The 12,708-nt window shown below is 45.1% G+C and overlaps 1 protein-coding gene across 8 annotated transcripts in view; it reads right to left on the bottom strand.

Annotated features, from left to right (window-relative positions):
- The window catches only part of cfap54 (cilia and flagella associated protein 54), a 156,291-nt gene that overhangs the window by 133,195 nt on the left and 10,388 nt on the right, over window positions 1-12,708 (bottom strand). For all 8 annotated transcript variants that reach the window (XM_062982835.1, XM_062982828.1, XM_008110880.3 and 5 more), the window contains exons 6-9: window positions 10,020-10,163; window positions 6,485-6,598; window positions 6,284-6,385; window positions 5,583-5,781 (exon numbers count right to left, since the gene is read on the bottom strand). In XM_062982835.1, coding sequence (XP_062838905.1) covers window positions 5,583-5,781; window positions 6,284-6,385; window positions 6,485-6,598; window positions 10,020-10,163 — 559 coding nt within the window. The remainder of the gene's footprint in view (window positions 1-5,582; window positions 5,782-6,283; window positions 6,386-6,484; window positions 6,599-10,019; window positions 10,164-12,708) is intronic.

Below are 12,708 nucleotides of genomic sequence, written 5' to 3'. Positions count from 1 at the left end.
TTGACAGAGTCCGTGTTATCAGGGGAATGGGAGGGAATGCATAGAGCAACCCGGGGGTCCAGTTGTAAAGGAAGGCATCCCCTAGGCACCCTGTCAACTTGTTCGGAGGAAGCCGGGCGCAGAAGAGAGGGCACTGAGCATTCTCGGGGGTAGCAAACAGATCTACCACCGGGAAGCCCCACATCCTGAAAACACTTTCCAGTTCCTTGCTGTGAACTTTCCACTCGTGGCAAGAGTTGGGAGCTCTGCTTAGTGCATCGGCCAGTGAGTTTTCCTTCCCGGGGAGGTACAGGGCCGCAAGGTTGATCCCTCGGGGTATGCACCAATTCCAGATTTGAAATGTCAGTCCTATCAAGCTGCGGGATCGAGTTCCGCCTTGCTTGTTGATGTAAAACTTGGTTGTTGTATTGTCGGTGAGGAGACGAATGGTGCGACCGGAGAGTCTGGACTCGAAGGCTCTTAGTGCTTTCTGAACAGCCAACATCTCGAGGTAGTTGATGTGGCGACGCTGTTCTTCCATCGACCAAACACCTCTAACAGTCAGGCCGTCTACATGGGCACCCCAGCCCTGGAGGGAGGAGTCAGTCATCAGGGTCTTGGAGGGCCGTGGGTTGCGAAACAGCATGCCCCTCTGGACATTGTGTTGACATGTCCACCAAAGGAGGGAGTCGCGCACACTTTTTGGTATAATTAATTTTGTCCTGGGGTTGTCGTGAAGAGCATCGAAAGAGGACAGGAACCATATTTGTAGTGGGCGCATTCTTAGCCTGGCGAACGGGGTGACAGAGGTCGTAGAAGCCATGTGGCCTAAAGCTGACTGAACAAGGGACGCGCGGACCCAGGTGGATTCGATGATCATATGGAACAAAATAGCCATAGTCGCGAAGCGGTCATCTGGTAGGTAGGCTCTTTCATGTAAGGAATCGATGATGGCACCAATAAAGCGGATACGCTGGCAGGGTTGGAGGGAGGATTTTTCCTGGTTTACAACCAAACCAAGGTCCTGGAGGAGAAACAACGTTTGGTCAATATGAGACAACAATTGGGATTCGGAATCCGCAACTAGGAGCCAGTCGTCAATGTAAGGATACACGACTACTCCCTGCTGACGGAGGTAAGCCGCAACTACCGCCATGCATTTCGAGAAAACTCTTGGTACCTGGAGAACCTGGAGAAAAAACATTTAGAAAGGTCCAAATCTAGTATGGGTTCAATAGCCCCTTTTGATAAGAGGGAGCGTATTTCTTCCAACAATGGTTCTGAACGAGGAGTGGTTCGGATATGCCCCGTAGAGGGTAGGTCTTCGAACTCAATTGCATAGCCTCTGTCAATGATGTCAAGGACCCATTTGTCAGAAGTGATGCACTCCCAAGCATCCCAAAAGGGGGCAAGACGGTCACGGTACGAGACCGGAGCAGACAAGCCGTCCAGTGCAGGGGGTTCGACAAGCAAGGGGCGCGCACAGACTCGGATAGGGGAAAAAACCGAAAACTCCAAACAACAAGCAGAACGAAAAAGGGGATTTGCAGATGAAGCAGATCCCGGAATCTTGATACTTGTTCGGCTAAACACGCCATCTTGAGGCATACGATTGTCTGGCCCTACCCAGTTGCCGACGCCTGGATGAAGAGGGGGCCCTCCTAGATGTGGTTGATTGCACTGGGATGCGAGGTCTCTGGCCTGTAGGGGCCGGGCTAGGACGTCTACGCGGCAGAGGAGCATAACCAGGCCAGCGTCGTGCCTGATTAGAGGGCTGTGGAGGGAGGCCAAACCTATGAGCCGTTTGGCACATTTGGTGAGTATGCTCCAGATTTTTGTCTGTGTCAGGATTGAAGAGTCCAGACTCATCAAGTGGCAGATCTTCGATCGCTGCTCTGGCTGTAGAGGAGAGGCCGGATGAGCGCAACCAAGCATGGCGTCTTAGGGCAGTAGACATTGCAAACAGCTTCCCAGCAGAGTCAGCTGTATGTTTTGCTAGCTCTTTCTGCGAGTCCGCTAGCTGACAAGCCTCCTGTTTGAAAGCTCTGACAAGGCGAAGTTCCTCTGGTGGCAGCCGTTCAAGGTACGGGGCGATCTTATTCCAGAGGTAAATCTGGTAAGCTCCCATGTATGCCCCGTAATGGGCTAAACGTGCAAAAAGGCCAGCTGAAGAATACATTTTCCGGCCCATTGCGTCCAATTTCTTGCCTTCCCTGTCTGATGGAGTAGACTGGGAGCGCAGGGATGAGCGAGGCTGTGATACGTTCACTACTACAGAGTTTGGCTTAGGGTGCTTGCCTAACCATTCCGCGGAAGAGAGGTCTAACCGATATAAATTGTCAGCTCTCTTTGAAATCGCTGGTATCAGCGAGGGAGCTATAGCAGGAGCTTTGAGGAGTTGGATCAAAAACGGCAGGGTAGGAAGAGGCGTGGTAGTTGGGGTTTGTTGTTGTTCCCGAGAGAAGACAGAGTCCTCTACCATTGCAGGACCCTGCAGGGTAGGGAGATTCAAGGCTTTGGCGAGGCGTGAGACCAAGGAAGAGAAGGTGCGCATCTCCTCAGGTGAGTCCCCTTCCATAACAGGCATATCAGCAGAGGCATGTGGGTCCTGGGGTTCCGCAGAGGAGCTTGTGTCAGAACCAGTACTGAGATCCGCAGCATGAAGAGGATCAGCTGCCTGGGGGGTTTGAGCTGCTGGTATGGTAGCCGCAGGTTGAGATGGGGTCAGTGGGCCCTGGGCTGGAGCTACAGTCCCTGTTGGCACAGGCAGGGGTTGGCTCGGAGCTACATTAATATCAGGCGGAGGGCATGATACTGTGGAGGAGGGGTGGGCGAAAGGTCCTCTCTCACCTCCCCCATGGCGGCGATGAGAATATGCTCTTGAGGAGCGATGGTGACTCCCGTGGCAGTGGGGTGCACAGGCACGAAAAAAAATCATGGGTATAAATTGGGTCGCCTTGAAATTAATAATAAGGAGAAGGAGACCTGGAGCCATAAGTTGATCTCTGGTGCGAGGTGCTTCGGGACTGAGGTCCCTGCACTGGGCTAGAGCCCGAACTCCATGAACTCGAAGAGGGAGAGGGACGCCTTGCTCTTCGGGATCGATGGTGATGGGACTGCCTCGAACTAGATCTCCCTCGAGATGGAGAGGCCACAGGGCCTGTCACAGAGGCGCTTGCGTTCGGTACTGAAAGGGAGGCGTGCGCCATCTGCTGGTGTGTCACGCCTGGCACTAAGAACCAACACACGGAGGCCAATAACAATCTAAAATCTTTATTAAGGAAATATTATAGTAGGATAAAAACAAGTAGAAAATGTAGTCCAGCAATAGACCTTTCAGGGAAGGTCAAATATAGTCCAGAAATATATTGTCCAGTATATAATATTAGAGTTCAAAGTTGTAATCCCAGAACCGAAACACACTCCACTTCAAAGCAGTTAGAGTGGGGAAAGCGTCCAGAAGTTTTACTGAAGTTTAACGTAAGTCCAAGGCAGGGAGTTGGAGACAAGACTGGATACTTGGCACAAGATGCAAGGCTGGGAAACACGATGAGATAGGTCATGAAACACGGCAAGGCAAGGCACGAGGAAACTGGAGGTTGCAGACTCAAACGCAGTCCACACTTGGCTGGAACCGAAGTTAATCCTTAAGCTGATCTGTTGACTCCGCAACGGATTCACCAGTGCGGGGAACTTTTAAAGAACTTTAATCTTCCTGCAGAGCAGGTGTCCAGAGCTTCCTTTCCCAAGGGAAAAAGAAGCGAAACACATCTTCATCCAGAAAGCTCCCTGAAAGCTCCCAGGGGAAACTAGCTAATTAACGCCCTGTCTGGCTGCTAGTCTCGCGCTTCTCCTCGTTTGTTCTCTTTGGAAGCGGCTCGCCTGGTAGAACTCCCTTCTCGCAAAGGGGGGAGAAGCGCTGGGGAGAACTTGTTCAAGGTCTGTTTTAATGAGTTCTTGGCAAGAATTGTCCACAACAGGCATCTGGAACGGCTCCGTCTCTTGCTGAGACGGCAAAAAACCCATGTTTTCATCATCATGATCCATGATGGCGCTGGGGTCAGAACTCCGAGGCCCATGGGGCATCACATGGTGAGACGCGGCCAAAACCAATGCCACAGGCTGCTGTGACGCATCCATTTCGGTTCCAAGGGGAGGCGTTGGAGGCGTGGCTGCGTAACCAATGTCTGTACCTGCATCCACTCCCTACGATGCCAGGGGAGGAGCTAGGACCATGAGGTCAAGGTCCGGAGGAATTGTGCTCAAGTCTGCAAGGCCTGATTGTGGCTGAGGAAAAATTGAGACCAAGACCTGGTCTATTGAAGGGCCTGCCTCAAGCGACGAAGACATTGCTGGTGCCTCAGCGGCTTTAGGCTTGCCTCCTTCCAACTTTTTGGTGCCCTTGCTAACCGCCGAGGAAGCCTTTTGTTTTTTTGTTTTAGCTTTCTTCGAAGGAGGAGCGGCTGCTGGGCGCATGGATTCAGATGCTAAGTGTGCCGATTGCGGCGCAGGCGACACAGCCCCGGTAGTTGGAGGGCCGGGGGCTTCGGATGCTGCCCTTTTAAGGGCTACGGGCGGTGGTGGGAGGAGCGCTTGCTCGTAAAGAAGTGCCTTCAGGCGCGTTTCACGGTTCTTCCTCACTTGAGGAGTGAACGATTGGCAAATCGCACAGGATCGTGCAGCATGGCCCTCTCCCAAACAGAGTAGACACATCGAGTGCCCGTCAGTGTCCGGGAGTTTTCCCCCGCACTGGGAGCACTTTTTAAATAAGGCCGCCATATTAAGTAGAGCGGGGAAGGGGCAGGGCGGGAACTGACCTGAGGCAAGCGCAGTCAATGGTCCGAGTCCATCAGGAACAACAACAATGACCAAGATGAAGCGAAGAATAGTCAGAAGTCCAGTCCAAAGTCAAAATCTGATAATTCAATAAGAGATCGAGCAACAGAGAAATTCCAAACTGCCTGAAGCGGCGGAAAAAAGGAACTGGGGCGTAGGCCCCTCCTACTGGATATATATACCTCAAGGGAGATTGGGCGGGGCCTCCGCCAAATTGTATCCTTTAAGAGCTTCTAGAGAATTCCGAAATTGTCTGCGCAGGCGCAGAAGACCCATATGTGTTCATTTCACAGGGACCACGAAGAAGGAATCTACTATATACACTTTGACAGTCCTACTTGGAACATGACATTCCCAGACTACTGTTGCAAAATTCAGTAGCATCAACTGTACTGCCTTTAATTCCAAAAATATTACATTGTGCTTTCTTGTCAGAAGGATCTGAAAACCTTAGGCTCTTTGGCCATTGCAATGAATCCCTCAGTCTATGAAGTTGGCATCTGTTGTCCCTTGTACTTGGTTATCACCAAAGAGGCTGCTTTATCAAAATTTACACCCTTTAGTTACCCTATCTCAGCTCTGCTCTCAAAGAGCCATAATGAGAAAATATATTTTACTATCAGTTCAGTGGTTTTCTCATGGTAGTGGCAATATTCAAACATTTATGCTCACTGTGTCTAATTTTTTGTAAATAAAAGATTTAAATTTGATTGTCGTCATGCAACCATTGTCACTCTACTCAAAAATGTTATTTTTTATCAAATTACCATCAAGAATATCCATGCCTGCAAAACATAGCTCTGAAATGACATCACGGATTTCGATTTCATCAGGAACAGGAGGCCCAGGGATCAGGATCCTTCTATTTTTATCAAACAAAGCTTCCAGGATGGCCAAAAAAAATGCTGAATTACAATCAAATAATTCCATTAGCAACCGTTCTGTAATTGTACGAGGCCATAGCAACTGAATAAAAAAAGAAACAGAAAGAATAATTTATAATTCAGTTTCTTGCAAAGTAATTACATTCTTACAAAATAGAAACGTGCTAGAGTTACAGTTATTTAAATTTAAATTCACTTCCTAAGAAAGCTTTGACTGAGTAACCCATTCTCTTGCACCAGGGATTTCATGTTTGTCAGTGAAGGAATAACATAAGTAATGAAACAGCTGAAAGTGCTATTATTTTTAGTATGCAATTATCAGGAAAGAGCCAAAGCATGAACATGCAATCTAGCCAAGCCCCTTAATTCTGCTCCAATTTTTTTCAGAGCAAAATCACCTACTTGGAAGAAAGCATCCCCAATCTAACCATACCTTCTATCTGCCTGTGATGATATCCTATACCATTTATTTGGGAGCAAGACCCACTGAATTCCATGGAAGGTTATTCTAAGTAGACATCTATAAAGTTCTGCAGGAAATCACACTCATGATCTCAGCACAGGTCAGATTTACTAAAACTTACAGATTGCATATCTTTTAGATTAGCTTTCACTCTTGGTCGAAAAACACCTTTTGGTCGTCTTCTTGATTCAAATAGTGATCTTTTGAATATCATTGCTGCCATCTGATTAAAAAGAAGAAAGGCATACTTAGTGTAATTATATTACATATGCTATGATATATGTATATGTTTAAATATTATAATTTTATAAAGTATGTATACCTTCACTGTTGCCTCTTTGAACTTTTTCTTTGTTTCTACACTCAATGGGGATGAGCTAATATTTTCCATTTGCTTTAGTTCATCAATTTTCATCAAACAACGCCGTGCAAATATCTACAGCATAAAATATGTATGTAAAAAGTGAACAGCTGTTCATCAGACTGTCTTTTTAATAGAGACAGAAATTAAGAGAATGGAGAAATGATAATACTGTCTACCCATATAAGCCAAAGATCCAAGTAACACAAGCATTTAGAATTTCCAAGCCAAAATTTGAGCCAAATTCCACCTAAGAAAGGGAACACAACTAAAAAGTTCTTATAAATTAGTTACAGTCAGTAGTGATAGTATTTGGGATTCAGATGATGCTTCTATCATTAAGCATCAAAAATTCAGACCAGAGCAGCAGATAGTGCACAGCTGTAAACACATTAAAGAGAAAGTTGAATGAATAACAGGAAGCTGTCAGACATCATCCTTTGGAGTCAGACAATATAGACAGAAAGAAGACAGATTGTCAGGAATCAGTGATCTCTCTGGGGAGCCAGGTATTGAGACAGTGGGGTTTATACACCCTAGTAACAGGCTGCACATGCTGAAGACCCATTGGCATAATTAATCAAGAAAGAGGGAGACATTTCACTGTTCCAATCAGTTGTTAGATTATTAGGAGATGTTGACCTAATGAGGCTTCTAGAGTCAGCTGCCTATAAATCGGGCAGCTTTGTTGCTATGGTTCTCCTTGAAGGAGAAGTAGTATTCTTCTGAGTTTAAGTTCCTGTTTTCCTGACCTTGGACTGGCTACATTTTATGACTTTCTTTGACTTCATTGACTTTGTTTGTCTGAACTACTTATTTGCTGAATGATTCCTGGACTGGTTGACAACTATTTTATTGCTTCTCCCTTCATCCTGCTGGATATATCCTGTGAGTGATCTGGATCAAACATTTCTAACAAACTCAATGTTGTGAATGCGCCTTCGGAGACTGTGGATGATAGTGGTGGGATCAGGAGAGGAAGGAAAAGCCCTCGCAAGGAGGGCTCGTTGGAGGATTTGTTTAGGAAGAGGGTCAGGGAGACTGATGGGGAGTCTTCTGAGGAGGATTCAGATGGAGATCTGGAAGAGGAAATGGATGCTGGGGAACAGGTATTAACGGAGGAACCGGGCACAGACTGGGCACAGGCACCGGAGATGCTTGGGGAAGAATCGGGGCCCATGGATGCTGCTGATGCTGGGAAAACTTGGGTGTCTTCAGAAGCAAATCCCACTTAGTCTGCTTGGAGGAGTGAGAGGGGGTCCACAGGTGTGGATAGTTGGGCATGGGCAGGATGATTGGGACTCTGATGAGGAATTCGGAGCACCTGACCCAAGGGCATTGGCTGTGTGGAGTTCTGATTCAGATTAAGAAGTTGAGACACCTGCTCTTTGGGCATGGATAGTTTGGAAGCCCAGGGAGACCTGGATATATTGGGGTTGTTTGGCCATTATACCTTGTGTGTGGCAAGGTGTTGCTGGGAGCCATTGGGTTTCCTGTGTGTGTTACTGAAGACTGGACTGGGACTTTGCAACGGATGTAAGTTTAATCTGGGTTATTCTGCAATGGAGGGCTGGAATTGTGTGGGTTTTCCTGGACTGCACTGTTATTATTATTTTGTATTAGCTGTTGTTCGCCCTCGTTGCTTTGGCTCTCTGTGCCATTTCATGTTGTGTCCTTCTTGGATGACTTCAATCTCTCGGACCTTGGACCTTGGACTGGAACTTGACTCAGCTTTGCTCTTCGCTCTCAAATCGTGGTTTGTCATCATTCTCTACTCGGTGGCTGCCTGACTGCTTATCCCGACTCCGGACCGGCTTGACAACGCTTTCCTGCTCCGCTCCTTTAACTCCTGGTTTGGCGTGTGTTCCTGCAGCGGTTGCTGCGGGCTTGCCAGCGACTCGCTGTTCCGCTGGCTTGTTTGCTCTTAATTGAGAGTCCTTTAGCCCAGTTTGGGCATTTGTTTGGTTTTGAACTCCTTTTGAACGTTTAAGTTTTGGGAAGGGTTTGTGGGCTTCAATACTGCTTGCTTTAGTTCATGCCTCCGTTTTTCAGCCCATTGTGAACTTTAGGGTCAAGTTCTAGAACTTTAAATTTAACCCGGATTATATCTCTGGCTAATCCAGATTATTTGCCAGTCTTTGTTTTTGGGGTTTTTTCTCGCTCAATCTGCTTAATAACACTGAAGGTTAAGTGTTTTAAGCCTTTTTGTGTTTGTTGAGCTATTTTTGGACATTTGCTTTAATAAACTCTGTCTTGCTCTCTTATTGGCGTCTGACTTTTGACACGAATCCTGAGATATTTCCTGACTACAGCATAAGACATAGGCAGTATTTAACAGAAAGTCAGAGCAAAACAGCTAGAAGAAAGGTAGAGAAATTGTGTAGTCACACAATGCATTTGACAAAGATCCTTATTTTAACAAAGTCCTTTTAGGTCCCCTAAGTCACACCTTATTTTCTTTTCCTCCTTCTAATGGGAAGTTTTTAACAGCATCAGGACTGAGTGGATTATAAAGGAGGGCTCAGGAAACACAGTGCTTTTGGTGTTGGGTTGCACTGGTATGTCTGCAATCAACGATGCAAGCTTCACATAAGAAAAATAGGATTCCTCTCTAGACAATCCTAAAGTAACTCTGTGTGTCCGCCTGGAACAGGTAAAGTAAGTATCAGCTATATTCAGAATCTATCACTAAGTATGTTTAAACAGCAAAAAGGGGGAGAGCCAATAATCATAACCAACAGCTAGCTCCAGCATGTTGGGAAGTATAGATCATAAGTCTAGCCACCATAATGGAAATCACAGGAAAAGTGGAAACTGATGAAAGAAAAAGTCAGCCCTAGATTACTTTTATATGTCTCAAGAAGGCTTGAAATTTCCCTAGAACAATTTTTTTTACTTATGTAATGTTTAGCTGACTAGTCATTTCATTTCACAAATGAATATTGTGAGCTCTGAATAAAACATTCATTTAAACATGTTAAACTACTCTTTTTTCGTGGTGCAGAAGCCTACCCTTATTCTTTCCGTGTTATTTCTGCTTCATGTACCACATTTTCTGTGATAGAATTTATGCCCAGGAATACATCTAGTTTGTTAGTAATGTCATATCAATACATGCTTGCAACACTGAACATCAGCAGGTGAGAATGGATAGGTAAAGAGTATTTGTGTGGCACTCCTAATTGTGTGGAAAAGGATCTACTTGTCAGTAATTTATTGCAACAAAATCTAAAGGTGTTTTCCATTCAAAACACAGGGGAAAACCAAAGGCATCACATCCAATATGCAAATTTGTCTGAAAAGAGCTCAACAGGAAAATTCCAAGTCTGAGTTCCACAAAGCCCACATTTAGGTTTAGTATCCCAACTAAATTGAAGAAAGCTTTCCTAGGTTTACCATAAATCTCTAAACAACAGTTTACTTTCTTTGATACATGTGGCCATGTAAATATTTTAACAAAACATTAAAATGAGATTCATTATAAATTACTACCTACCTCTCCATGCATGCCACAATGACTGTCATAATAACATTGGCAAACAGCAGCATACAGAGTTGCTCTCCATGTCAAATAGTGCACAGCTAGAAGTGGAACTGATGATTCCATACATACACAAGCCCACAATAAATATTCAAGTACCTATTGAAAGAAAATCGGGTTATAAAACATGTCATACGTGTTTAATAATGGATTATTTTATACTATCAGTATGAGATTATATTTTAACCGTCAACAAATTTGGGTCGGTCTTTACTGTTCTCTTTCTGTGGTTCCAAAATTTGAGCTTGAGAAGGGGAGAATTCTATGAAATTCAAAAACCATTTTCTGCCCACATACAAACCTCAGATTGGAGCCCTGAATTTTTTTTAAAGTGTATCCTATTAGTCACAACTAGAATAGTCTCAGTTAATCAAATGCTGAATGGTGATTCAATATTAGGTAAATTACCATGAGTCAATGGGTGGGTGTTGCCATCTCTACGCAGATGACACACAAATCCACTACTCGTTTCCATCTAACTCCAAGGAAGCCCCTCGGATGCTGAACCAGTGCTTGGCTACTGTGGCGGACTGGATGAGGAGGAACAAGCTGAGGATCAATCCTGACAAGACAGAGGCCCTCCTGGTCAGTCGCTCGTCGGATCGGGGTATTGGGTGGCAACCTGTGCTGGACGGGGTTGCACTCCCCCCTCAAACCACAGGTCCGCAGTTTAGGGGTCCTCCTGGATTCAGCGTTGACGCTTGAGGCTCAGGTGTCGGCGGTGGCCGGGAGGGCTTTTGCACAACTCAAACTTGTGCGCCAACTGCGACCATACCTCGTGAAGTCTGACTTGACCACGGTGGTCCATGCCTTAGTTACCTCTAGACTGGACTACTGTAATGCGCTCTACGTGGGGCTTCCCTTGAAGACGGCTCAGAAATTACAACTGGTCCAACGCTCGGCTGCCAGATTAATAACGGGGGCGAGTTACAGGGAGAGATCTACTCCCTTGTTTAAGGAGCTCCATTGGCTGCCGTTCATTTTCCGGTCCCAATTCAAGGTGCAGACCATCATTTATAAAGCCCTAAACGGTTTGGGACCCACCTACCTTCGTGACCGTATCTCCTACCATAAACCTGCCCGATCTCTCCGATCATCAGGGGAGGCCCTCCTGTCGCCACTGCCTATATCTCAGGCCCACCTTGTGGGAACAAGGGAGAGGACCTTTTCTGCTGTGGCCCCCCATTTGTGGAACTCATTGCCCATTGAAATCAGGCAAGCCCCCACTCTTTTAGCCTTTAGGAAAGATTTAAAAACATGGCTCTTCCGGTGTGCTTTCGGAGAGTAACTATTATACACTTCTTTTGTTACTCCCCCCAACATCTATCCTCTAGACTGTTTCTCTATCTTATGTCCCTGTTCCCCGTGGTTTTTATTCTTATCTCTTTCTCATCCCAAGTTTTAACTGAGTGTTCATGTGGCCCACCCTGTTATATTGCTTTTTTGACTTTGTGTTGTACTGTACATTATTATTTATTGTATTGTGTAATTGTATTATGATATGTTGTTTTTATATTTTGCTATATTGTATTGTCCTGGGCATGGCCCCATGTAAGCCACCCCGAGTCCCCATTGGGGAGATGGTGGCGGGGTATAAATAAAGTTGTTGTTGTTATTATTATTATTATTATTATTATTATTATTATTATTATTATTATTATACATTAATTGGAACTAACAATAAGATCCTGGCCAAGGATTGTTTTGGCTCCCTTTTAAATATACACTTGACTACTTAGCAGGCAGAGAGATAAACCACACCTGTCTGACTTCTATCTCAGGTTCAGTGATAGGGAAAGGCCGTGGGTCTGCATTCGTTTTAACCAATTGCTTTAAGCTCAGATACCCAGGAAGCACAGAAACAAATCCACATGCCATGATTTGAAGCCATGGAGGAATGTCTAAGGTGGGTGTTGCGCTACACTTCTGCACTTATACCTAGCAAGCATGGTACAAAACAAAATGGGATCGCTAGAAAAAAAGTACAGCATATTCCTCGTCCATTACACCATGGTGTCAGAGTTGTAAAGTCCTGAGTGATCACACCTGCCAAAGCAGAGTCAAGTAATAACCAGTTCTCCATCAGAAGTGAGACTGTCAAGCAGATGGTACATAATAACAATATATTCATCATAACTTTATGATTATACATGATGTGAAATAATTGCCACAAATGGAGATGCAATCAACAGAAAGCTAAACAGAAATAAGATTTAATGAAGTATTTTAACCTATCAGTATATCTAGCCTGGATATTGCAAACTGCTTGTGGAAAGTAAGAAGTTATACATTCAAAGTTTTTTTCCAATTGTTTTTCAGGTTTTCAGCAAGCTATAAATTATTACTTGTATGGAAAGGATTAACCCAATACCTTTGAGGGAAAGATTGCCAAGGGAAGGGTAGGTACTTAAAAGATTCGTTGTTGTTTTTCTCAATTCAGCTTCCAATTCCATACTTCAGGGTGTACAGCACTGTATAACCCAGTTAATAAAACCAGATAAAATTTCACTATTAACAGCAGCCACATGATGGCACTACTGTTCAACCTTATATGATCGAAAGCTTATCTATACTATAACCCAGTGGTTCCCAAACTTATTTGGCCTACTGCCCCCTTTCCAGAAAAAATATTACTCAGCGCCCC

This window comes from Anolis carolinensis, chromosome 5 (assembly GCF_035594765.1).
Source record: "Anolis carolinensis isolate JA03-04 chromosome 5, rAnoCar3.1.pri, whole genome shotgun sequence".
NCBI classification, from domain to species: Eukaryota; Metazoa; Chordata; class Lepidosauria; order Squamata; family Dactyloidae; genus Anolis; species Anolis carolinensis.
This window is presented reverse-complemented; position numbering and strand designations above follow the sequence as displayed.